The 25553-nt window shown below is 46.9% G+C and overlaps 1 protein-coding gene across 1 annotated transcript in view; it reads left to right on the top strand.

Annotated features, from left to right (window-relative positions):
• Positions 1 to 21717, top strand: part of TMEM95 (transmembrane protein 95) — a 552801-nt gene extending 531084 nt beyond the window's left edge. The window contains exons 5-9 of the mRNA XM_085637265.1: positions 4421 to 4501; positions 12670 to 12690; positions 13281 to 13361; positions 17803 to 17890; positions 21624 to 21717. Of these exons, the coding sequence (XP_085493391.1) occupies positions 4421 to 4501; positions 12670 to 12690; positions 13281 to 13361; positions 17803 to 17890; positions 21624 to 21717 (365 nt within the window). The remainder of the gene's footprint in view (positions 1 to 4420; positions 4502 to 12669; positions 12691 to 13280; positions 13362 to 17802; positions 17891 to 21623) is intronic.
• The last annotated feature ends 3836 nt before the right edge of the window (positions 21718 to 25553 follow it).

The raw sequence follows: 25553 nt of genomic DNA, 5'->3' as shown, positions 1-25553 counted from the left end.
TAAATCAGGCCTTCTTCTCCATAAAAATGTTTACGTTGTTACCTATTGTTCCTTGCAGAGCTGCGGGACGAAGTAATTCCTAATAGCACTGGCTCAGGACAGGACGGGAATCTTGACATGAGTAACAGAGACAGAATTATATTGGATGAAGCCTTTCCAAAGAAGCGTTTGAGTAAAATACTGTCTCAGTCAATCTAGTATGTGGTTAGTGTTGCAGAAGCTAGTTAATGTGTTCATTGGGCCATGTGGCACCACACCTTTACAGTTACCAATGTGAGATGACAATATCCACATTCTGGGCCCAAATAACCAAGGGACTTACTTGTAGTAAAATAACGAATGTGAAGTCCCCGCACTCGAATCAGAATCTCTGTACGGCACACACTCTGCAGTGCGCCATACGGAGATTCCACCGCGAGTATGGAGACTCCGCCACAGGTGTGGAGACTCTGCACGACACTTAAGTCCCTTGGTGAATCGGGCTTTCCTTGTTGAGTGTAGGGGGAATGTCTGAAGGCCACCCATTAATGAAAGAGAGACACTAGACTCTACACCAACAGAGACAAAGCAGGCTTTATTAATGAGCAAGAGAGTCAACAACAACCTCCCCTTATCTCAAAAGGCCGCATCCATGACCCTGTTGTAGCAACATCATCCACAATCCACTGCAAACCACCCCTTACTATGGACTGGACTGCCCATCTTTCCATCCTTATCTCCATTCTCAGAGATCATTGACAATGGTGGTCAATTTGTCAACCAGCGAGAAATGATCAGAAGGAAAGGGCTGGCCTTGGTAGTAACGCTGAGGAACTTAAAATCCAAGCTGACAGGCCTGACGCTCTCTCCACTTCTCCAGGTTGCTCAAAACAACCATCACATATAGAAGTGAAGCTTTGGCAGGAAGAGACTCTAAGATCCTGGACAGCACACTACTTAAGGTCTACAGAATTATGTTCCCCACACCTAACTATTCCTCGGCAGTGCAGAGCTGGTTTGAGTTTGGCCTAACCAAACAATTCTTGGCAAGGCAAGGGGCATACATAGCCTGCTGGCACAGGATCAGGAATGCTGCCCCTAACACCCTAAATCATCTACTCTGGCAAGAGCTTCACCCAGGAGTACATCACCGGCCAGAACCTTCCTTCAGGAATCCCTGGCAATCACCGGGCTCTCCCAACTCTGGGACATTCCAACTAGCCGTGCAGCCTTCATAAAAGCGGTTCGGAAGTCAATCAGGATTCTTTCTTCAGTAGAAGACAAGGCCTCCTTCTCAGACCGAAGCCACGCCTGGATGACGATTAATGGTTGCAAATCACGTGGCCAGCAGATTTACTTCAGCCTGGGCTACTCCAGGAGCATGAGGGAAAAGCTTCTGAAACATCATTAGGGCATACTTCCGTCTGCCCTGCATCTTCCACAGTGGCGGAGGAGGCAAACCTGCCACGTGTGTGGCGATGGAACAGAGGGTATGCCACACCTGCTTTGCCCGTCCACCAACCTGAAGGACTAGAGGACTCGACTGCTTAAAATTCAGTTTAACTCATGTGGGGTCCGCACGCGGAGACAGGCAGTGCTAGCCTGCCTCAAGTCAGAGGACCACAGCTGAATTGCAAGCTAGTAAGGTTTCTTGCACTGGCAGAAAAAAAACTACCAAGACCCAGTATGGGATGGTCCTGCAGCATCCTCGGTCGCCTGTAAATCCTACATGTTAAATCTCTTCTGCACTGCTCTCTATTCCTTATGATTCCGCTGACGACGCCCACGTTCGATGACATATGGCAGGAAGTCCACCTCTTGTGATGGTTTTATTGCACCCAGCTCTTTATTAGGCTAGTCCTGAAGAAGGGCCAGACTATGGGTAAAGTTCCCTTGGCATTTGAGTACTCTGCCAGCCTCTGCTTGTTTACAGGTCTATTACTGTCTGTGCACTTTTCAACCCTAGCATTATCATAGAATCCTCTCTTATGCAAAATCTAAATTATTATGTGAGTGTCAGATTTATTTTTTACTTGGGTCTTAAAATGTATCTTGTTCTTTTTCTTTTAATCTGCACTGGATTTAATTAACTATGCATTTAAATACATTTGAAACTTGAAGCTTATCTCCATGCTCAGTGTCAATCCAACTCACAAGGGCCAGCCTTTCTGATCTTTCAGAGACTTTTCCATCGACCTTAAGCTTGAACTCATCTCTCTCATCTGCCAATTCCAGGTCCGAAGTCAGCCCCTCCCAAACGACTTCAGCACTTTTCTGAAAAATCATGTGAGCACGCACACTCTAAAAAGGGAAACATCCATTACAACGCAGTCATTACATCGCACTGCTTTTACAATGCAACTGTTACAACACAACTACCTTTACATCGCATGCCATTACAACGCATGCCATTACAACACATGTCACTACAACGCATGACATTACAACGCATTATAAGGTAAGTAATGGAAATATTTTAGTTTTAGGTTGTGTATGGGTTTTGGGGTAGATGAGAATGGTAATTTTCACCCCGACACTATCCAACACTTACCCTACTGTTGCACTCACTGGAGTTAGAATAGTAATTTTCACCCCGACACTATCCAACACTTACCCTACTGTTGCACTCACTGGAGTGAGAATAGTAATTTTCACCCCGACACTATCCAACACTTACCCTACTGTTGCCCTAAAAGTATTATGCGTTGTAATGGAATGCGTTGCAATGGTATTTTTTTAAAATGCGTTGTAATGGCATGCGTTGTAAAATCATGCGGTGTAATGGTAGTTGTAATGTAAAAACCACGTTGTAAAAGCATGCATTGTAATGGTTTGCGTTGTAACGTCATATATTCATCTAAGACACGCAAATGCAAGCCACGCCTTTGAGCACCCTCGAAAGAGCTCACCAACAACAAACTGTTCATCTTCAGAAACAAAAGAAAAGGGAAGAATTAGAATACTTAGACCCAACTCTTCCCGCCCTCTACAAAGACCACGTACATAAGTATTCACATGGAAGTTGGCAAGACCATAGGTCTATAACCTGGTCACCTTCTTTGGTAAGGAAACGCCCTTCATAAATCACTAATTCAACATGCTAGCTCCAGCTGGGGTCAGTGAGATCTCTGATTATAAAGAGGCCGGATTGCTCTAATCCTGTGTCCTCAGGTCAGGTCTGCCCAAAACTCATTTACCAGAAGTTAAAATTCTGCAAAACCGGGCAGCTAGAATGGATGGACTTCAAACCAGACCAAAACATGAAGAAACACTCCAAACATTGATTCAGCAAAATGTCAAGGTCTTATGTGCTGAGCACAAGCCATGTTAAAGCAGTGAATTAAGATCCCTGCATAAACTGGGCCCTCACTGGTTTCTAGAACCTTCTTGGTCTGCCCCAAGATGTCCAAGAAAGTGACATGTGGTGGAACAGCTCTCTGTCTACGGGGACCCACACTATCAAACAATTTGAACTGGGATCCCAACCCAAAGATCTGTTTGTCATTATTATGAGCACCGCAAGCCTTTTGGTTCACACAATAATTCGACAACTATCGCAATTCCAATGAATCTCACCACCTTCTTCTCAAAGATACCCAGCCAACTGTCCGTTAGGCTACCTGTACACACCTGTAATGCCCTCCATCGCCACAGGACCTTCCCCCGGGAAAGAAATATAAATTTGCATTACGGTGCCAGTGACTTGGCCAAGTAGAGGTCCAGTCCATGAGTAGGACTTTGGGTCAACGGAATTGACTTTCAACTCTTTCTTGCCTCTTTTTGACTCCAGAGTACGCCATGAAAATTGATTTTCCAGCTAATTCTTGGGCCTAAACGTCTTTAATAATACCTTGTATCCCCAGAATGAGTGGGTTCTGTCCAGAAGTCTGCGTCCGCAGTTCCAGCATTGATTGAGATTAGGCCCTCTCTGCTGGCTCTGCCTCTCTGCCGGTTCTTTTCTTTTTTGAAGGTGTGCCCCTCAGATGCCCATTAGTGGTAGGCAAGAGCCATCAGAAAGAGTCAATTGGAGGGTGTACTGGTTTCCCTTACTAATCTCTACTGTAATGTTGGGCCAGAGCCATACCAGTTTTCATTGTAACCACGGTCTATGTAACGGATTCCCATATATATTAATTGCTTGCGAATCTATTTTTCCCAGATATCCTGAAATCCTGCTGTAGCTAACTCATGCATGCCTGTCTTTCATATTGGCAAGATGCTCTTTCACTCACCCCCTATCCCTGGGTTCTTAATTCTGGGTACACTTTCCAGTCTGGAATCTGCCACACACATGATTGTGAAGGGGAAGCACAGCGTTGTGGGATGACGGGTCCCTGTCATAACATTTCCTAAAACTAGAGGTGCTAGTGGCCTAACATCGCACCCACAAGGCTGTGGCATAACCCCACCTGACATAATCACAACTTTCTTTAATTTCTAGAGATAAACAACAAGCTGCAGGACTTCCGCCCGTACTGGGACTGGCTGCTGGGGGTGAAGCTGAACGAGTACGCCAGGAATGGTAAGATGGCTGCGTAGGTGGGGCATCTGGAGGGGTGGGGTGTGGCGACGAGGAAGGGAGGGCCTTACAGACATGATGTCCTTGACAGCTCCTCATTGGGATTTCTGGATCCCTGGACACCCAAAAAAGTACAATTTATTCAACCCTCCACGCGTCATGCATTTCAAGAGTAGGCAAGAAAAACCAGACCATCCCAAGTCAAGAGTTGTAGCTACATTTTGAATGTGTTTTAGTCGTTTGATCAACCCAAAAGGTAAACCAACAACAAGGGAATTGCAGCTCAAAACAGTCGCTTACACCACGAATGGACATATATGTGCCATACGAAATAAAATAATTTTGTATAGAATTATCATGAAAGCAAAACACATGGGACCAGGATTGGGGTCAGGCCCAATAGAGAAGGTGAAAAGCAATGAGGGAGAAACCGTAGAGAGTCTCAACAAGCTACGTATGTATGTATGTATGTATGTACATATGTATGTATGTATGTATGTACGTATGTATGTATGTATGTATGTATATATGTACGTATGTATGTATATATGTATGTATGTATGTACATATGTTATATATGTATGTATGTATGTACGTATGTATGTACATATGCATGTAAGTATGTATGTATGTATGTATGTATGTCTATGCTGTTTCTATAGGACAAACCTACCCAAAAGGCAGCAGAGTGCTATAGGTAGTCCATGGCAAGCATAAAGTGAATGACTATGTGGAGGGGACGCTGGGTTGCGCACAGTTAATGCATTGGGATGTTGTCTACTTTAAAGAGGTGCGTTTTCAACTCTTTCCTAAGTTGGAGCCGGATTGGGGCAGTCCTGATGGATACTGGGATGCTGTTCCAGATTCTGGCTGCATAGATGGAAAACGTCTGCTGTCTTGTTTCTTCTGTTTTACACTTCTTAGTCTGCAGTCTGATGGTGTCCTTTCTGCCAGTGTGCCAAGAAGCACCAGAGATGGTGAACTTGTCCGTAAGATAAACACGAGTGCTGGTCGTGATCGCGTTTTAAATGAGGCTTCTGGTTTGGCTGATGGAATAAATGGAGTTCCAGCAGCATGGAGGTGACGTGATCATATTTCTTCATATCAATAAAATTGCTGTGCCATTTTATATAAGTTTACAATTGTTTGCTATTTAGAAAGGTATTTTACTAGTGGTATCTTTACAACCACAGGGTCTCCGCACATAAAACAACAGGCCAGTCCTATCTTTTTATGTGTGAAAACTCTGCATTCGTCAAGATACGACTAGCAAAATACCTTTGTGAATAGCAAACAATCATAACCTTACACAAAAGAGCAAGTTTACCTTTGTGAATCAAGCCCTCAGTTTTGTCAGAGCTGAATTTCTATAAATTGTCTGCCAGCCAGTGCAAGCATACACTCTTGAGGTCTATCGGCAGGGTTTACCAAGCTGCCATCTAACGAGATTAACATTTGGGCGTTGTTTGCATAGCTCATAAACTTAAAACCAAAGGAACACATGAAGTCAGCTAGCACTGAACATACAAATTAAAAAGGGTAGGGCTTAAAGAAGAGCCTGAGGGAATTCCCTGTGTTAAAGTCTTGAATTTGGAGCTGTAAGGAGGAAGGTAGACAACCTGGGAACTAGAACGAGAGAGGATTTCATCCAGCCCAGTGCAGATCCTTGTACTCCAACACCTGATGGACTAGCAAGCAGCGGATCATGGGAGAGAGACCAAACCAAGTTGCTGAAACACTGACAGGGCTAAAGTAAAAGAAAACACAGTGCTTACAGGAGAATGAGTGTGGTGTGTCTTTGGGGATAGTGAAGAGAAGGAGATGCCAGGAAGCATGTGTAGGAGAGAATGGAAAGAGGGCGCTGAATAGGAAAGTGATGAAGTGCGAGTTATGTAGATGGAGGATTTCAGAAATATTGGGAGAAAAAGGACATAAGTGTCTAAAAAATTCGAAAACAGATGAGGAAAGTGCTGTGAAGGGGAGAAACGGAGTGATTGAGACAGTCCGAAGACCACTTCTCCTTTCTAAGACCCTAGTAATGTTTCATTGAAAGCTTCATGTTTACAGAATTGAACATTTCCAATTCTAATTATTCACCAAAAAAAATGTTGTTTCACATTCATCTAAAACAACTAACAAGCATTGGCAAAGCAAATACGTTTGGCCTGTTTTAGATGCATGCCATGTACTGTATGATATGACTGGATGCAATAACAGAAAACTCGGAGCAGCCACAAAATACTGGTTGGGCCGGTACTCTACAGGAAGCACAAGGTTTTACTTTACAAGTGTTAAACCACACCCTTATTTATATCGGCCACACCCCTTGGAAAGGATCGCTAGTCAAGCTTTTTAGGCCACACCCCTTTTAGAGACCTCTCTCTTTTTCCATCCCACTTGAAGCCCTAATTGAACTACCCTCTGACCCTGGGAGATACATCTCTTCTCTGCTTTTATTGGACCCCATAGGTCCAAATATCTGAGGTTTGGAGGCTCCAGAGAAGCTGTATTTTTTTTCAAAGCACAAAAAGGAGATTTCCATAGTCTTGTCATGTCAGTGCTGACATACTAGATGCTTGCTGAAACAAGAGAGAATCGCATGTGAAACACAATTTGACTCTTGTCAGAACCAGTTTCAGAGGGCCACGGGGCACGCAGCGGCCACTGGGCCCAACCGTGGGTGATAAGGCCTTTACTCTTGATGCCCCAGTGCCTGATCTACTAGGGACTCTGAGCAACTTGGCCAAGTACCCATTCTGTACTTGACTCTCAGAGTGGCATGGTCCGAGCGATCCAAGGGTCCCTTGGGAGGGGGAAGGGGGTACAGGTTAGTGAAGGCTCACAACTCAACATATGTGCAGCAGCAGCAATACATTCAATAAATACAGTCAAATACTCGCTTTCACAAAAATAGCAGAATTTTATTTCTGCTGCCGATCACACAAAGAAAAAATAGAACATTCACAAATGATTACACAGCCTTCCCTTGAGGTTGGGACTCAAGTGTTTCCATGGCGGCTAGTGTTCCGAGTCCATTACGACTTTAACTTAAAGTTAACAGTGTTCCATCACTATCACGCAGCAAGTACCCCAGGGGCCGACAGGCCTGTGACCTGTCTTACCTGGACTGGCAGGTGTGAAGTGCTTGGAGTCTTACCTGGACTGGCAGGTGTGAAGTGCTAGGTGTGAAGTGCTTGGAGTCTTACCTGGACTGGCAGGTGTGAAGTGCTTGGAGTCTTACCTGGACTGGCAGGTGTGAAGTGCTAGGTGTGAAGTGCTTGGAGTCTTACCTGGACTGGCAGGTGTGAAGTGCTTGGAGTCTTACCTGGACTGGCAGGTGTGAAGTGCTGACTATCAGGCCACCCGGCTGTGGGAACTGGACTCCTGGTCACTTGCTCAGGGCAAATGGGGAAGTAGGTAGGAGTAGAAGTTACACTGCCAGGGCCACTCGGGCGGATGGGTGCAGGGTGCTTTTGAGCCTTCGGGCGCTCAATGGATTTCAATGGGAAAGCTCAAGGACGGACAAAGGCTGCAAGCTCGGGGACGAAGATTCTTCAGGTGCCACCACCACTTCGAGAGGTAAGTTGGGTAGTTGGAGGATAGGTAGGTACCCAGGAGTCGGGCACAGGGGGCCGCAGAGCTCCAGGTGCAGGGGTGCCTTTTGATGTTGGGAAATCTTATCCTCTGCTGGTCGCTGTGGGGGGGGTCCCTGGTTCTGAGGCTGCAGGCGTCGTTAAAATACTTTTCTCCAAGGAAGTAGGGGTTTACTCTTCCTTCTTGAGAGTCCACTGACTCTTGAGTACCCGGGCCCCAGGGCTACGGGGCTGCCCCTTATTCTTACACATACAGAAGGTAAAGTTAGGCAGTTAATATAAAATATCGAAACAAGAAGCAAAATATCCTGCCACCTTCTGGGACTGAGCTATGACCACAAGCCATTAATACATGCGGCGTAAGGCGCTGTATTACATTAGCCAATAGCCTTTGTCTTCCTTCGTGGATGGGCGATGACGGCTTCTGCAGACTTGAGACCTCACTGGGTGACGTTTGAGTTCCTATGGGTCTCAGTTCCCATGTTCTACCCAGTGAAAGATGGGCGGCAGATGGGTTTACAGTGTCTCTAAGAGGGTCCCAATGATTCCAGTCCTTCCTTCTCTTCAGCTCAGGGATCAGGGAGGGTAGCTCAGTCAGTATACGCAAACGTATACTGGGGGTCCCAAAGCCAATAATAGTGGATACTCCTTGTCAAGGCAACACTGGGCCTCACCCCAGTGCCATCAAGGTCCATCACTGAGGTGGGGATTATCAGACAGCTAGGGACTGACTCAAAGGTTAGGGTCACAATGGGTACGGTGAAATGAAATTTTAGCTCATAGCGGGCACCCAAAGGTGGTCAAAAGCTTAAGTAACCAGTCTTTTGAAAATGACTGCATGTGACAAAGATTTTTGTCATCTGGTACTCTCTACTCAAGGCAACAAGATGCCTCAGTGGAATAAATGTTATCTCTGAAAACTGCTTTGATGTCCATGTTGCAGGTTTGAATCCCACCAAGGCTGGCTACATCCTGTATGCCAAACACACAAAAGGTGATGGGAGGAATGTTTGCAATAAGTCTAACCTCTGGCAATCTCTCTGGGTAGAATTCCAACCCATCGTTCTTCTGCCCACCATGCCACCTCAGATTACACTCAGAAATATATGCAAATCAGTCTTGACTCTGTTCCTCATGGGAACAGTCCAGCCCGAACTGCCAAGCCATGCCTTCCCTGGACCGGAACACAAGACAATAATCTTCATCTGTCTATCGGGGGTCGGTGCAACTTGATTAAAATGCTTTTTTTGTCCAGATCTTTTTTTTTTTTAGATCAATTTGTCTGACATTTCCACCGCAATTATTCAAAGACATGGATAGTATGTTTTCTAGGTTTTTATGGGGGTATAAGAAACCACGAAGAGCCCTACGAACCATTACTCTCCCTAAAGATAGAGGGGGAATGGCACAGCCTAATTTCAAATTATATTAGTGGGCCACCATACTAAAATACTGTATTAATGTACTATTTAAGACAGAGGCCAGTAGTGAAGGGAATATTCCAACACCACAAGAGCTGTTATTAGGAAATTAATCTAGAGAATGTTTATGGCATCATGTGAACGACAGTTACTTTAAAAAAGTTAGATTTAAGTCTATATTTGATATCTATAAGGCTTGGAATTTTGTGCATAAATTAGTAGGTATTGGACGATTATCTTATTATACCCTAATCTACAACAATAGCAATCTTCCCGGGATTCTTAACAACACATGTATGGAAAGATGGTATCGAATGGGATTACAAAACTCGTATGTTTTTTTTACGATTTCAGGACTGAATTCTTTTGGGGAATTACAGTTGGAGTACAATCTAGATCATCAGGATTTCTTAAACTTCCTGCAAATTCTGGATTTTCTTTTGAAGAAAGGTGGGGGGGGGGGGGGGACAAAAATTTCAAATGGTTCAGATAATGGAGAATTTGTCTAATAAGACTAATATAAAAATCGGAGAAATGTATGAATTATTGAACATCTGCAACCCAGATGATTTGGATAAATATATAATGAAATGGCAGGCTAAACTTGGGGTCTCGGCTGAAACCGTCCACCACTCTTTCTCAATATATCAGTCCTGTTTAATGTCTACTAAGTTACAGGCTCAATATTATAAAACCTTTTTCTTTCTATACTATACTCCCTATAAAATTGCTAAATGGGGGACGGGAAAAGGAACTACATGCCCTAGATGTGCATTAGCTGAAGCTGACAGCATACATATATTTGCTTCCTGTACAGTATTAACAAATGTAGTGAATGATATTTCAGCCTTTCTATCAGAAGTATTTAATGCAAGAGTAAAAATCTCCGTTGATGAGATTATGTTAGGTGTAGCTAATACTGAACGACCAAAATATATACGAGGGCTGATATTCGTTGCAATGGCGGTTTTTAGATTATGTATTCGCGTCAGCATGGCTGGACACAAACTCACCCGTGTTCCAACAGTGGAGGTCTCGATTGCTGGCTAGTTGTAGTTTAGAGGTAGCCATATATAAAAGAAAGGGATGTGGTAAACGTAAAAAAGGACTGGCAATATGGGATCTGCTATTGCAATGGTCACAAAGACAAATAGAAAATTCTTAATTAATACATGTTAAATATCTATTATAGACTCGAACTGTGTCAGGCCTTTGTATTAAGTGAAATCTCTTCTATGTCTCTTCTCTCTTTTCTCTCTTTTTTTTCTCTCCTTTTTCCCAAGGTTTTTTCTACTATAATATTAACAATGAAACATGTTATGAAATAAAACATTGTTTGAACTTGGTAATACAGGGCAGGTCTGAGTTTGGGGTGGGGGGTGGGCAATTTGCGGGGGGTGTAAATTTAAAATTCTTTAATAAAGAGTTTTTTTTTTAAAAAAAGGAACCAGAACACAAGCAACCCAGGGCCAGTTTCGGCCTCATCAGGGCTCATCAGTCGGGTATACTTTGGTTCCAGTGGCACAGTGAGCGAGGGACCCACGTCTCGGCACACCCTTGGCCACCAAGGCATTACATCAAACACACAAACGGTGGTGGGAGGAATGCTTGCTCTGGTGAGAAGTCAGAGCCTAATGCAAATTTGGGTCAACTTCCAAGCAATTAGAAAGGAGGCATTTTCCATAACTTACCACAGTAAAGAGAGACAAGAGTCGGACAATATCTCTGGGATGTGTGTGGGCCAGACATCCCAAGTGGGGCGGAGCTGTAGCTGAACAGAATCTGACTCTACTTTGCATAAGGACCCAAGCAGGTTTAGGACAGGTAGTGCTGGTGGCCAGATCTCTTGGCTCAATGTATGTTGCTGTCAGAGGTCGCAACCTGTCAAATGCACGTCAGCATCTCTAAGACACTGGCCCCAGGGATGCTCTAGGACAGAGAGCTCTGGAGGCCTTAACCCTGAACTATGGAAGATGATTGTGTTTCTGTAAGAGGACACCCTCCACACAACACAAAGGGGCAGGTTTACCAATTTATCCTTCAATGCAGCGCAGCAACTACATTTGCTACTCTGCTCAAAAGAGAAAGAGCAGAACAGTGGCATAGCTGGTAAGATATGGCACTGTTTCTCTCTCCTGGTGATGGCCTTCTTTAGGTTGCCATGTGCCAAAGCACACACCCTTGCACTACAGTAACCTTTCTTTCAAGCAGAGGTGTTATACTTGAGGGGGACCCTTTCAGTACAAAAGCTATGCTTTAATACTTCCCCTCCTTGTATGTGTGCTGTACAGTGCAGCATATGTGGAAAGTTGAAAGATGTGGAAAGTTTTAAAACTAGCTTCACTGTTAAACCTGCCTCGAGGAGGCATTTTTGGGGTTAAATTACCTGTCATGTTAGTAGATAGGGATTTGCATCACAGTGCATGGGTGGTTGCATAGGAACGCCCATGTACCACCCCCTATACAAACCCGATATGCTGCCTTGATGCAAAGTAGCTCAAAGCAGTGCATTGTGCTACATTGTGTTACTTTAAGAAACTTTTTCAATTTAAATTGCAATTTTTATTGGAAAGTAAATCCCTCCACAACGCTTTACGTTGGGTTTGTGTCACTTTTAAGAAGCAAACATGGTGCAAAGTGTCAGTAAATCCTGGCTAAATTGTCACTGCACATAAAACAATGCAGCCACGGCGCACAGAGCCTCCACTTCACATGTAACATAGACACAAAGCTCAGACTCCACACATTACAGAGATGACAGCCTCGCAGCTCAGACTTGTCACATGACACATGTGAAGCCCAATCAGTAGCCACCTCCGGCACTGGGCAGAGGCGGTGGGCCCCTGGCCTGAGAGCGCCTGACTGGGTCTTAAGGGGGCCCAATTTTCATTACACCACTGGTGTTGGTACAATTTAGGGGTAGCCCCCAATTCAGCAGAGCTTTGTGCTGTGCTGCTGGGTCAGCCAAAATTCTGAGGAGCACTTTGAGGGCCTTGACGTTGTTGAGCACACTGGGGTAAGGCGCGGGGTCAAACGGTCAAGAAGGGCAGGAAGCCACAGCAAGGACTGCCCTTACTCAGTGTTACCACCTCTTTGCTTGTTCCCTCTTCCTGCTGCCATCAGTGTCTAACCAGCTCTGTGTCTCCCTCTCTTGCAGTTCTGTGCCCACCCACGTGCAGTAAGTATACCCCTGGGGCTGGGGAGCAGCAGGAAATCTGTATCTAATCAGGCTGTGAGGGGGAGAGGGGAGAGTGTGAGAGGCAGAGGGCAGCTCTTTAAGAAGAGAGAAGAGTTGGTACCCATTTTCTCCAAGCCCATGAGTGACTGTATTGCATAACAGAGAATAGAAAGTGACAGCGGCTCTTGTGTACATGTGATGATAACCAGGGGGTAGTGGAAATGGGGAGCTACTTTGAGGTGATGTCTGATCACATGCAACCATTGGAGGGGTACCCCAAAAGAGAGTGGCCCTAATTCTGAAATAGCAGAAGACGTCAACATCAGGGGTGGCAATATGCTGTAGAGTTGTGGTGGAAGAGATGCTTCTTGGAAATGTTTAGTGCAGTAGTAGAGGGTAACAGAGTAGGCGATTGGATGTACCACAGTGGAGGCGGAGGCAGTTGTGAGGAGAGGTGCTGCCGAGAAGGGAGAATCCTGGAGAGAACCAGGGCTCCGAAGGAAGAGGGTTACTGGGTGGAGGAGACATGTGGAACTGGATAAGGTCCTCTCCCAAGACAAAGTGACAGCCATGTCCTCTCCTCCATACAGGGACCGAGAAATCTGCAATCAACTGCACGACCTGCAAGAAGCACAGCATGAGCTGCTGGTCCATGGCAAAGTGTTATCCAGGTAAGCCCCGCCCACCCATGGGCGTTTCCACTTGAAGCTCCTCCCTCTTACTAATCCTAATGCTTCCATTTTGCAGATGGTGAGCCCTCCTTCCGCCCCAGCAGAACCATCGCTCTGCCTTGTCCACATTGAAAACCATTTTTAAAACTATGGACCTTGTTTAGCCCCTGGACGGCATCCCCCGGGGGAAGTAGAGTTCACGTACGGAGCCCCCTCCTGGCTGGCGGGGATCTCACTGCTGTGAAGAGAGCAGCCAGTTGCATGGAACCATTCACAGCAGTGAAATTTGCTGAGCAGGCACCATGTTTAACGCACACTCTTGGCAAACCTTTTTTTAATTTTTAGAAACAAACTTCAAAAGCAGGAGTTTGCTTCTTAAAAAACAAAAGAATGAATGGCCCTGACATGTAGGAAGCTTTTTCCCCATGCCTGAGGGCCAATAATCATTTTCCCCGCTGTGTCCGTATGAATCCCATGGCAGACACTGTTGCGGGGATTCTGCACCTACACAGAACTATGGACAGGAAAACAGGACCTCGGTGTATAGGGGTGTACCAACCTATCACCTTAGTACCCAAAATCCCCAAACCGACTAGCTATAGTGTCTCATTCGTTCTCCTCCAAAATGAAGAAGCTGCAAATGATTAGACAACCCAGAACACAAGACTCCCGAATCTCTTAGGAATCGTGCTTGCAAGACATACCCTTTCGCCCGTTCACTCGTACTTGTCCACAATAAGAATTGGCAGTCACTTTAATAGTTCAAAATGGTTTTTTTAACTATCGTGCGCTATAATACAGTATACGAGCCACAACCAGCAGCAAAATGCATAAACTCAAAACAATTAGCATTGTTACAATCCCATAGAGTACGATGGGTGAAGTCATTATATAAAAAAGGTGGAAAAAGGACTATAAGGCCTAACCACCCTCCCCTTGACTGGAAGCTTATTTATATAAAAGAAGATCTCTGGGCTTTTACAGCAGACCCCATACATTAAAGTCTAGATGGAAGGTTTACATCAAAGGAACAGCATAGCTCTTCTCCATGAAAAGGGCTTTCTCCAAGTGTGTGTGAACAACATGCATCCCCGTAATATCAAAGCGCGAGTCTCCAGCATTGCAGCTGTGGGTAGCATGTTATGTCTAGGTGCTAGGGACTGACCACAACAAGGGCATTGTTTATCGACCTTGCACATCGTGTTCAGACTAAACTCCTGGAACAGCAGAGAACGCGATAAGCAAACAGTTCTCATGTGAAAGGCTCAAACAGAATCTTGAAAAATAAAGTCATGTAGTAATGTGGGCAAAAGCAGCATCATGGCAGCAAAGCTCATGCTAACTTTAGCAATGTTGACAATGTCCCTGGGGCCATATAACAACACGATCAGGTAAAGTGAACGGTGGTCTTGGTGACCTGGAAATCCAGTGGCAGAAAGGCTGCTGGGTCAAGTGTTACCCCTGGGGAAGCCAGCAGAGGTTCCGCTATTGGTTACCCAGCTTTTCCCTGACTTTAAATAGAATGGGGGAAAGAACAAGCTTGGCAGGGTAGAAGGCTGAGTATTTTACGGCATTCCCCGTGCTCTGCCAAACCCTAAATAAAACAATATAAACTAAAGGTGATGGGAGGCTGCTTGCAATACGTTTAACCAGTAGCAATAGCTCTAGGTAGCACTCCAACCCATTGTTCTTTGGCTCACCACGCCGCCTCAGTTTGGACCCAGCCATATGCAAATCTGTCTTGACCCTGCTGCTCATGGGAACAGTCCAGTGTGAACCACCAAGCCAGGTGCTCCCTGAACCAGAACATAAGCATTCCGGGACCATTATCACTCTAGTTATGGGCTCATCAGCCGGGTACAGCTTGGTTTCAGTGACACAGTGAGCAGAGGACCCACATCTGGGCATACCCACATCTGGGCGGTACGTGAAACCCTAAATAAGCCCATATTTTTTCTTGCCCTTCTTCTGCTTCTCTACTTCATCTTCCTCTATTAAATACTCTTCACCCAAGGCCCCCATGCCCTCAGCCTAATGTCTTCCTCTTCCCCCAGTGTTTGGTCATCTGTTAGCCCAGATGTGCTTTCGGAAAGTCCACCATGTCCCAGAGATACTTCACAGGTGCATTCTGTTCCAGACTAAGTGCTTAGTTCAGCACCACTTCCCCCAGTGATTTTCCTTACTTGAATATTTCTTCCATCTCCATAGCCCATTGTCTGAGGGCCTTTCTTCTCAGTTATGGGGTGTCTACCCTTCTGTGCCTTTGCATGCTCTCCACCTCCGCCTCCCTCACCTAGACTCTATGCTCCCTTACAGTAACCCAATGTTTATTCCCTCTACTCCTCGCCCACTGTCCAGTCTGTATTCCTCATCCAGATCCTCTGCTTTTCTACAGGTTCCCGCTCCTCTGACTAGAGATCTGTTGGGACAGAAAAGATCCCCCTCGTGGCTCTGGAGAGTCCGTGCCCTTGAGTTCCGCAAAGCGAGATTCTGTGACTTGATGATACACATATGTTTACCATATATATGTGTGTTGTATGTGCTGTGTGTGGCTGCGTAAGCCTCCAACCCATTTTGATTTACATGAGGGTACATAAGATTGAGGTTGATGAAAACCTAGACCACAACATCTTGAGGAATTCTCCAAATCCTTCCTGATATTATCTGAAGTGGACAAGACTCTGGGATGCTGGTGATTGGACTGCAAGTCCCTCTGAGGTGTAGGGAGAACCCTTTCCTGTTCCATTTTCTGAGAGAAGAGTTACCTACAGTAGACTGAGGGGTAGTTAAGTGAGGAGACCCTTCCTCTTTTGTGCCTTCGCTTTGGTTCAAGGGTAGAAGGAGCTCCCTCCCACCTCCATCCTACCTTCTTACTGACACTGTGAACCAAAGACTATGGCTAGACTAGACTGGGATCAATAAACAAAAGTCAGGAAGTGCCTGAAACCGGCCTCAGAGTTGGATCTGTGGAAACCACAAGCTCTGTCTACAAACTTTGTCTAAGTGTGGTGGAGAAGCGACCTCATGGTGTTTTATGAAATTGTTGATACATTTTGTGATGGTGTGTTAATATGGGCTCTCTCTCCCACATCCGGTCTCCCTGGATTGAAGTCTTTGCTCTCACACTCCATGCTTCTGTGACTCTAGTAGTAAACTGTCCCACCTTTATACCTCTGACTTGCGATCTACCTCCTCCTATCCTCGCTCCTCTGACTTGAGATCCATGTTCTCTGCAGAATCCTTGTTCCTCTGGCTTGAGATCTCTGGTCTCCCATAAATCCCATGTTCCTTGGATATCCAATCTATGCTTTGCCCTAGATCCTTGATCCTATGTCTCGAGGTCTTTGCACTCCCCCACTCCTGCTCCGCTGACTTGAGATCTCTTCTCTTCTGACCCGACTCTATTGACCTGAGTTTTACTCTACCCACGCCATTTGCACCTAAAATGTGAGATCTCAACTCTACCTAGAATCCTTTCGCCGCTGTCTCTGCTCTCCCACATCCTCTGGTCCTGACTTGTGAACTCTGCATTCACCCACTTGCCCATCTAAACTGAGATGGCTGCTCTCCTTCGGGCCTTTCTTCTTTGATCTGAGGTCTCTACTTTACCACAGGCGCCGTCCATCTCTGATGCAAGACCTCTCTGCTCCCCAGGTCCTCTTCTCCTCCGTCTCAAGATCTCTGCTCTCCTACTCCCTCTGCCTTGGGATCTTTGCTCTCACCCCCTTGTCCCCTCTGACTCTGGATCTACACTTGTCCAGCCCCCTTGCACCTCCAACTTGAGATCTCTGCTCCCCAGATGACATACTCCTCAGACTTGAAATCCCTGCTCCGCAGACCCTATGCTCCTCTGACTTGAGATCTCTCTTCTCCAGACCCCTTGCACCTCCAACTTGAGATCTCTGCTCCCCAGATGACATACTCCTCTGACTTGAAATCCCTGCTCCGCAGACCCTTTGCTCCTCTGACTTGAGATCTCTCTTCTCCAGACCCCTTGCACCTCCAACTTGAGATCTCTGCTCCCAGATGACATACTCCTCTGACTTGAGATCTCTGCTCCACAGACCCTTTGCTCCTCTGACTTGAGATCTCTCTTCTCCAGACCTCTTGCTCCTCTGATTTGAGATATCTGTTCTCCAGACCTCTTGCTCTTCTGATTCTGAGATCTCTCTTCTCCAGACCTCTTGCTCCTCTGATTTGAGATCTCTCTTCTCCAGACCTCTTGCTCCTCTGATTTGAGATCTCTCGTCTCCAGACCTCTTGTTTCTCTGATTTGAGATCTCTCTTCTCCAGACCTCTTGCTCCTCTGATTTGAGACATCTGTTATCCACGCCCCTTACTCCTCTGATTTGATATCTCTCTTCTCCAGACCCTTTGCTCCTCTGTCTTGAGATGAGTTCTCACTCTTGCACCACTGACTTCTCTTTTTCCCCCCTTGCAGAAGAGATGGATTTGGTCCAGCTGATTATGGTGCTTGCCGGGAGCTCTGCATTCTCCATCCTGGTGGGCTTCGTGGTCTGCTTCTTTGAGTGAGTGTTGTGAGTCTGAGCGGTGTATGTTTACCTCTGGGCCCATCTTTATGTGTCTGCATGTGCATGTTGGTATGTGTGTTTCTACACACACTGCCCTCTCTGTCTCCTCTTACTATATAAATGTGATTTTGTGTGATGATGTCCCTGTTGGCCTCTATGTATAAATCAGTATTTGTGGAGGTTTGTTCACGTGTTGGTAGATGGCACACCTGCCAAGTCAAGCACACACTTACAACAGCTAGCCACTGACTGACAGGGCTTGCTTTGGATCTGTGGGTTCTAATCCTCTGAGGGGCATTTCTAGCTAAAGCAACAGTCAAGCGATTGCAATTGAGCTCCGTCAAAGTGAACACAGCACAGCTCACAGCGCCGACAGAGGGAGAAATGGGCCCGTGCTGCCTCAGGAAGTCACAGGGAAGGCACATCCCTCCGGTTTGCTCCAATGTCTTCTAAGGGCTTGCCGCAACCTGTGAGCCGCCCGCCGCCCCGAGATCTGAAAGCACATTCAGCATAGCGTGAGGCGTCCGGAGACCCACAAACTGCTCTGCATTTGGGAGCAGCAACAAGACGTTGAGTCTCATTGGGCTCCACTGTGAGCCCAGTAAGGCTCCGGTGGAAGCTTTTCTACTTTGCAAGGCACAGACTAGACTTTTTCACCTTCTGGGTGGGTGGTGTAATGTTCTTCCTCTGTTGGCCCCTGGCCCATTGGGTCATCTGAGGACGTTTTCCGTCGATGGAGCCAACAGATTCTCCATCAACAGAATAGTTAACGCCAGCCCATCTCTGAAGGAGGCAGGTGTAGCGTCCTACCCAGCCCAGGCACTCGCCGATGACTACATCACACATGAAGAGTACTTATACACGTCTTTATTCTTCAGTGTGTAAGCAAGAACTCAACATTCTAAACCTGCTTTTACCCTCCAATGCTTACATCACAGGTATACAGAGTCCAACAGGAACCAAAAGAGTTCAGTCATTCTACATTTACACGACACTACAGCAGGCATACTGAAGGTTTGGTGGGCAGGGTACTCCTTGTGTTTGCAACGGAGTCCCCTATCCGACAAACTCAACATCAGCCCCTTTGTCTCTATCAATCCATTTGTGTTTTTCTTTGAGTTTGAGTTTGCCAGTATCTACCCATGTGAGCTCTGCATTCCATGCTGTCTGTTTGTGTTCCTTGGCTCTGTCCATTCTGTGCATATGCCGGTGTAATTCCATCTGTGTGCATCCTTCTGTCTGTCAATATGTCTGTGCAGATATCTTTGCCTTAATGCCTGTGCATATCACTGTGCCTCTGAAGTGTCTGCTCATCCAGGTTTATCCTGGTGTCTGTCTGTCTCTGTGTCTTTGAGCTGTCTGCTCAACCAGGTTTATCCTGGTGTCAGTCTGTCTCTGTGCCCCTGAGATGTCTGCTCATCTGTGTGTATCCTGGGGTCTGTCTCTTTGCCTCTGAGATGTCTGCTCAGCTGTGTGTATCCTGGTGTCTGTCTGCTATTGGGGTCTCTGATCCATCTGCTCATCTGTGTGTATCCTGGTGTCTGTCTGCCTCTGTGTCTCTTGCGCTGCCTGCTCATCTGTTTATATCCTGGTGTCTGATTGTCTTTGTCTCTAAGCTGTCTGCTTATCCAGGGAAATCCTGGTTTCTGTCTGTCTCTGTGCCTCTGAGATGTCTGCTCATCCCTGTGTATCCTGGTGTCTGTCTGTCTCTGTGGCCCTGAGATGTCTGCTCATCTGTGTGTATCCTGGTGTCTGTCTGCCGTTGGGGTCTCTGATCCGTCTGCTCATCCGTGTGTATCTTGGTGTCTGTCTGCCTCTGTGGCCCTGAGATGTCTGCTCATCTGTGTGTATCCTGGTGTCTGTCTGTCTCTGTGCCTCTGAGATGTCTGCTCATCTGTGTGTATCCTGGTGTCTGTCTGCCATTGGGGTCTCTGATCCGGCTGCTCATTCGTGTGTATCCTGGTGTCTGTCTGCCTCTGTGTCTCTTGCGCTGCCTGCTCATTTGTTTATATCCTGGTGTCTGATTGTCTTTGTCTCTAAGCTGTCTCCTCATCCAGGGAAATCCTGGTGTCTGTCTGCCTCTGTGCCTCTGAGCTGTCTGTTCATCCGTCTGTATCTTGGTGTCTGTCTGCCTCTGTGTCTCTTGCGCTGCCTGCTCATCTGTTTATATCCTGGTGTCTGATTGTCTTTGTCTCTAAGCTGTTTGCTCATCCAGGTTTATCCTGGTGTCTGTCTGTCTCTGTGCCTCTGAGATGTCTGCTCATCCCAGTGTATCCTGGTGTCTGTCTGCCTTTGTGTCTCTGAGCTGTCTGCTCATCTGTGTGTATCCTGGTGTCCGTCTGACTCTGTGCCTCTGAGCTGTCTGCTCATCCGTCTGTATCTTGGTGTCTGTCTGCCTCTGTGTCTCTTGCACTGCCTGCTCATCTGTTTATATCCTGGTGTTTGACTGTCTTTGTCTCTCAGCTGTCTGCTCATCCAGGGAAATCCTGCTATCTGTCTGTCTCTGTGCCTCTGAGCTGTCTGCTCATCTAGGGAAATCCTGGTTTCTGTCTGCCTCTGTGCCTCTGAGATGTCTGCTCATCCCTGTGTATCCTGGTGTCTGTCTGTCTCTGTGTCTTTGAGCTGTCTGCTCATCCAGGTTTATGCTGGCGTCAGTCTGTCTCTGTGCCCCTGAGATGTCTGCTCATCTGTGTGTATCCTGGTGTCCGTCTACCTCTGTGACTCTTGCGCTGCCTGCTCATCTGTTTATATCCTGGTGTCTGACTGTCTTTGTCTCTAAGCTGTCTGCTCATCCAGGTAAATCCTGCTATCTGTCTGTCTCTGTGCCTCCGATCTGTCTGCTCATCCAGTGTGATCCTGATGTCTGTCTGCCTTTGTGTCTCTGAGCTGTCTGCTCATCTGTGTGTATCCTGGTGTCTGTCTGACTCTGTGGCTCTGAGCTGTCTGCTCATCGGTGTGTATCTTGGTGTCTGTCTGCCTCTGTGTCTCTTGCGCTGCCTGCTCATCTGTTTATATCCTGGTGTCTGGCTGTCTTTGTCTCTAAACTGTCTGTTCATCTAGGGTGATCCTGGGGTCTGTCTGGATCTGTGTCTGCTTATTTATGTTTATCCTGGAGTTTGTCTGTTTCTGTGTCTCTTGAGGTGTCCGCTCGCTTGGGTGTCTCCTGGTGTCTGGTTGTCTCTTTGTCTGGTGACTTCTCTGCTCACCCGTGTGCATCCTGGTGTCTGTCTTCATCTATGTCTCTTGAACTGTCTGCTTATCTAGGTTTATTCTGGTGTTTGTCTGCTGTGTCTCTTGAGGTGTCTGCTCGCGTGGGTGTCTCCTGATGTCTGTTTGTCTCTGCATCTCGTAAAATGTCTGCTCACCCCGGTGCATCCTGGTGTCTGTCTGTCTCTGTGCCTCTGAGCTGTCTGCTCATCCGGGGTGATCCTGATGTCTGTCTGCATCTGCGCCTCTGAGCTGTCTGCTCATCCAGGGTGATCCTGATGTCTGTCTGCATCTGTGGCTGTTGAGCTGTCTGCTTGTCTAGGTTTATCCTGCTGCTTATCTGATTTTGTGTCTCTTGCGGTGTCTGCCCGCTTGGGAGTCTCCTGGTGTCTGTTTCTCTCCGCGTCTCGTAAATTGTCTGCTCACCCGTGTGCATCCTGGTGTCTGTCTGCATCTATGGTGTGCTCGTTTTCAGGCGGGTCTCTGTGGCTGGGGGGCTGACCCATCCTTCTTCTCCCTGCAGGTACAGGAGGCTGAAATTGATGGGCGTCTATACTGAGACCAGCAGTCCCAGGGACAAGGAGGACTCGGAGGACTCGGAGGACTCTTCAGAATAAATCTCATTATTATAGAGTTCGGAGTCTGCTCTCTCTTTCTCCACAGCCGCTGAGCCGAGGACCACTCTTAACTTGTGAGCCCAAACCCACTCGTGATTTCCAAGGGCACTCACGCAACACAACATGACGCACAAGGTAGCGCCTACTTACGTGCTGATCCATGCTCTAGTATTTGTGAGCCCTGGTGAGATAGAAGCCCTGTGACACCGTTCACTAGCCCACCTCTGCCCCGCTGGGACCCCCTCCAAACCTCTCCTCGCAGGCAGAGGCAGGCACCCGCCTAGTGCCCCCTTGGACTGACGTCAAACACGGTGCTGGACAACTGTCCATCTCGATAGGTGTGTTGAGTAGGGGTATAGTAGTGTCATTAGTTGCCTAAACTGTCCCTAGAGAGGTTTAGCATGAGAAGTGCAGTGCTGCAGGTTCAAAGGCTCACTGAAGACCTCTGTAAGGGGTCGGTGCTGCATCAGAGCTTAGAAGACTTGGTTGGCAGCCATCACCGACAGTGTAAATCAGACAGATTGATTCAGTGGGGCAACCCCTGTGGGGAAAGAGTGTTAATCCCTTCCCTACAGCTGCCCTCTCAGGGTGACGACCCCTGCATGGATGTTGGATGGCTCCGGGAGGGACGCGGGGTGGATGATGGATACACGCTCTATGGATGCCGTCGACACTGGACGGAGGCCGGAGGACTGCTAGATGCACTCTGGATGGACGCTGGATGGATTCTGCATGGATGTAAGCTGAAGGGATGCTGATACAGACAGTGGAAGGATGCTTAATGGACGCTGGATGGATGCTGGAGGGATGCTGGAGGAACGCTGGATGGACTCTAGATGGACGCTGGATGCTGCTGGATGGACGCTGGATGGATTATGGCTAGACACTGGAGGGACGCTGGATGGACACTGGATGAACGCTGGATGGATGCTGTATGGACGCTGGATGGGTGGTGGATGGGTGCTGGATGGATGCTGGATGGACACTGGATGGATGCTGGATGAGTGCTGGATGGACACTGGATGGATGCTGGTTGGATGCTGGATGGACTCCGTTGATGGTGGATGGACGCTAGATGGATGCTGGATGTATGCAGACGGGATGCTGGATGGACGCTGGATGGGTTCTGGATGGATGTTGGATGGACGCTGGATGGATGGAGGCTCCTGGGAAGGAAGCAGGTATGTGCACATCAATTGCAGTGATGTGTTCTAAGCTGAGCTGCAGCCACGTCTAGGGCTCCTAGCCTGTGGCCAAGGTGGCTTTGGCAGCATCAGAGGCCGGTGCTCTTTCCTCATGATTTGTGAGCCTCTGTATCTGTGCAGAAGGTACTCGAGAGAAAGGCTGGGTAGTGTATTTACAACTGCTCTGCTGAAGAGAGATTCTTTATCTATTGTTTTAACATGGCCGGTGTTAATGGGCCCAATTTACAAAGGTAAACTGAGACGAAAGTCTAGCTTTACGACTTTCGGTATTCACAAAGGGCATTTACGGGTAGTGAAGTCAGACTTTTGTCTCAGTTTAACTTAAGTTTTGGTCTTAAATCTAACTGAGTCCAAAACTGAGACAAACGTCTAACTGTACTACTCATAAATGCCCTTTGTGAATACCAAAAGTCGTAAAGTTAGCCTTTCGTCTCAGTTTACCTCTGTGAACGAGGCACAAAGTGTTTAGAAATGGATATGACCAAACTCTCAGAGCATTATCCGGTGCGGCTCGTATCTCAGTCTTGACAAACTACAATCTCACTTTGCTCTCACTCTCGGCTCGTTCCTCAGTGTTACGGTTGTCTCTGTGCTGGTACCTGCAGAAGACCAATGCTGTGCCCCCTGCCAAACACCTTTTCAAAAATAAAGTGCAGAACCGTATAGGCTAAACTACGTCAACCATGTGCTCGGTAAACGAAGAAAAGAACCCAATGCAAACCAGAGCGCCTGGTGGCCGCGTCAGTGCTATGAAGCGCTACATAAATGCTGCAAGGCTATACTGCGCAATAGCAACTCCAGCTTCGATACAGTGAAAGGTACGTCCAAAATACTACAAGCAGACAATCCCAACACATGAACAGAGATGAGAGAGGCTGCATAAGGTCCTAGCCTGAGGTTCTAATGGTCGAGGCCAAGCCTTTGTTTTTTGCCACAAACAGGCCTCGCAGGGGAAACGTGTCCGCATCGATGACTTGGTCATCTATAGAAGCACAGATTGGAGAGCGATGGCTTCAAAGCTTAAGACGGACATCAAATGGCCGTAGAGGCTCGAATCCTCTCCGTTGTCAGCTCATGGCAACCAAGAACCAGTATTAAGGGAGGAAGTGATGCTTCAGAACATGTAAGTATTGAGGGACCCTCAGCCTCGCCTACCTGAACTATTCAAATATTGCAAACGTTAGTTAGTTGTTATATATATTTGATACAACTAGAGAGTTTCCAAGTGAACACTTTGATTGATGGTCATTTAAACTGTTTTATTTCTGTCCTCCCTACCACACGTATTAATGACATACTGCTTCCACTGCATGCCAGACACCAAGGTAAAATATATACAGTTTCTCCTGATGAATGTAAGCCAATGAAAAAGACACCGAAACATGTTCATTGTGAGGCATAGGTACATTTTTTATTTTCATCTTGCAAAGGGCCATCTACTGACCTATCACAAAAAGTTAACTGTCATTAAATTCCATGGAATAATGTGATACTGTTCTCTAAGGGGCAATTACAAGGTGAGACGTTACTTATCACCCCTGATAAATAACAATACCACGGGGCACGTTATTGATTGGCTGCGGATATGAGTTTATGGGGAATAACGTGCGGATTTTGCTGCTCATCACACCAAAATCCTCATGATATGATAAATACCGTGTGTTTTCCCCAGTTACATTTCGGAAGGTTTGACCTGCTGAAATCTAATGAATGTTGGGTTATTTAATGTATGTTAAATAAAATCGAACTCACCATCCTGTCTCATGCATAAACAGGGGTTTGCGCACATATTACCCGCCCAATCTGTCTCGGGCTGTAAGGGCACCACTCTGGATTCAGATCAGAGACAGCATTGTTCAAATATCTGGCAATACCCCGCAAAGCACTGATACCAGCAAACCGTGGCTCCTCACCCTGCAGGGTCCCTCTGCACCTTCTACACCTTCGACCACCACAGCCTGCTCAAGACCCTACACCCCAGAGTGGCTTCTGCAGCCTTCATGGCTAGAGGGGTCGTCCAGTGTGTGAAAACACAACTGTCTTTAACCCCAGCCAGTTCTGCATCCCCAGCACTCAGCACCAGCTGACACCTCAGAATGTCTCTTTGCTTGAAGATGCCTGCTGGGGTTTGGGGCTGTTTGTGACCCCATCTTTAAGGGAGGTTAATACCTGTATTACTCTGTCACCCTTACTCACAGCTCTCTCTTGGTCTGGACATCACACGTCAACAGTTGTGAGGTTTGATCTCTGCCACTCACCAAGCATCCTCCCGTGGCCTCCTCCATGTGTTTTGGGACAAGGTGTGAACCCTGCATGGTGCAGAGGTTTTGAAATACTATCAGTACAAGTGTACAGTACAAGAGTTGATTTACTCATTTGTGGGGGTTTAAGCTGCCACTCAAGGCAGGATTCTGGCCGGCACACAGTTGAGCTCTCTGGCTTATTCCCTCCCGACTCTTCTCTGGGGCAGCAGAAGAAGCGACTAGCAGTAGTTACCCTGGCGGCAGCCAGAATACCGCCCTGTCCGCGTCCACAGCCAGCTCCTGGTGACAGGTCAACAACTCTCTGGTTGAGTCGCTTACGAAGACCTACAGTGCTTCCAGACGAGCAGACACGATGTTGGGTCGGTCG

The sequence above is a fragment of the Triturus cristatus genome, chromosome 12 (assembly GCF_964204655.1).
Source record: "Triturus cristatus chromosome 12, aTriCri1.1, whole genome shotgun sequence".
Lineage (NCBI taxonomy): Eukaryota > Metazoa > Chordata > Amphibia > Caudata > Salamandridae > Triturus > Triturus cristatus.
Note: the sequence above shows the minus strand (reverse complement) of the source record. Positions and strands in the feature narration are given on the sequence as shown.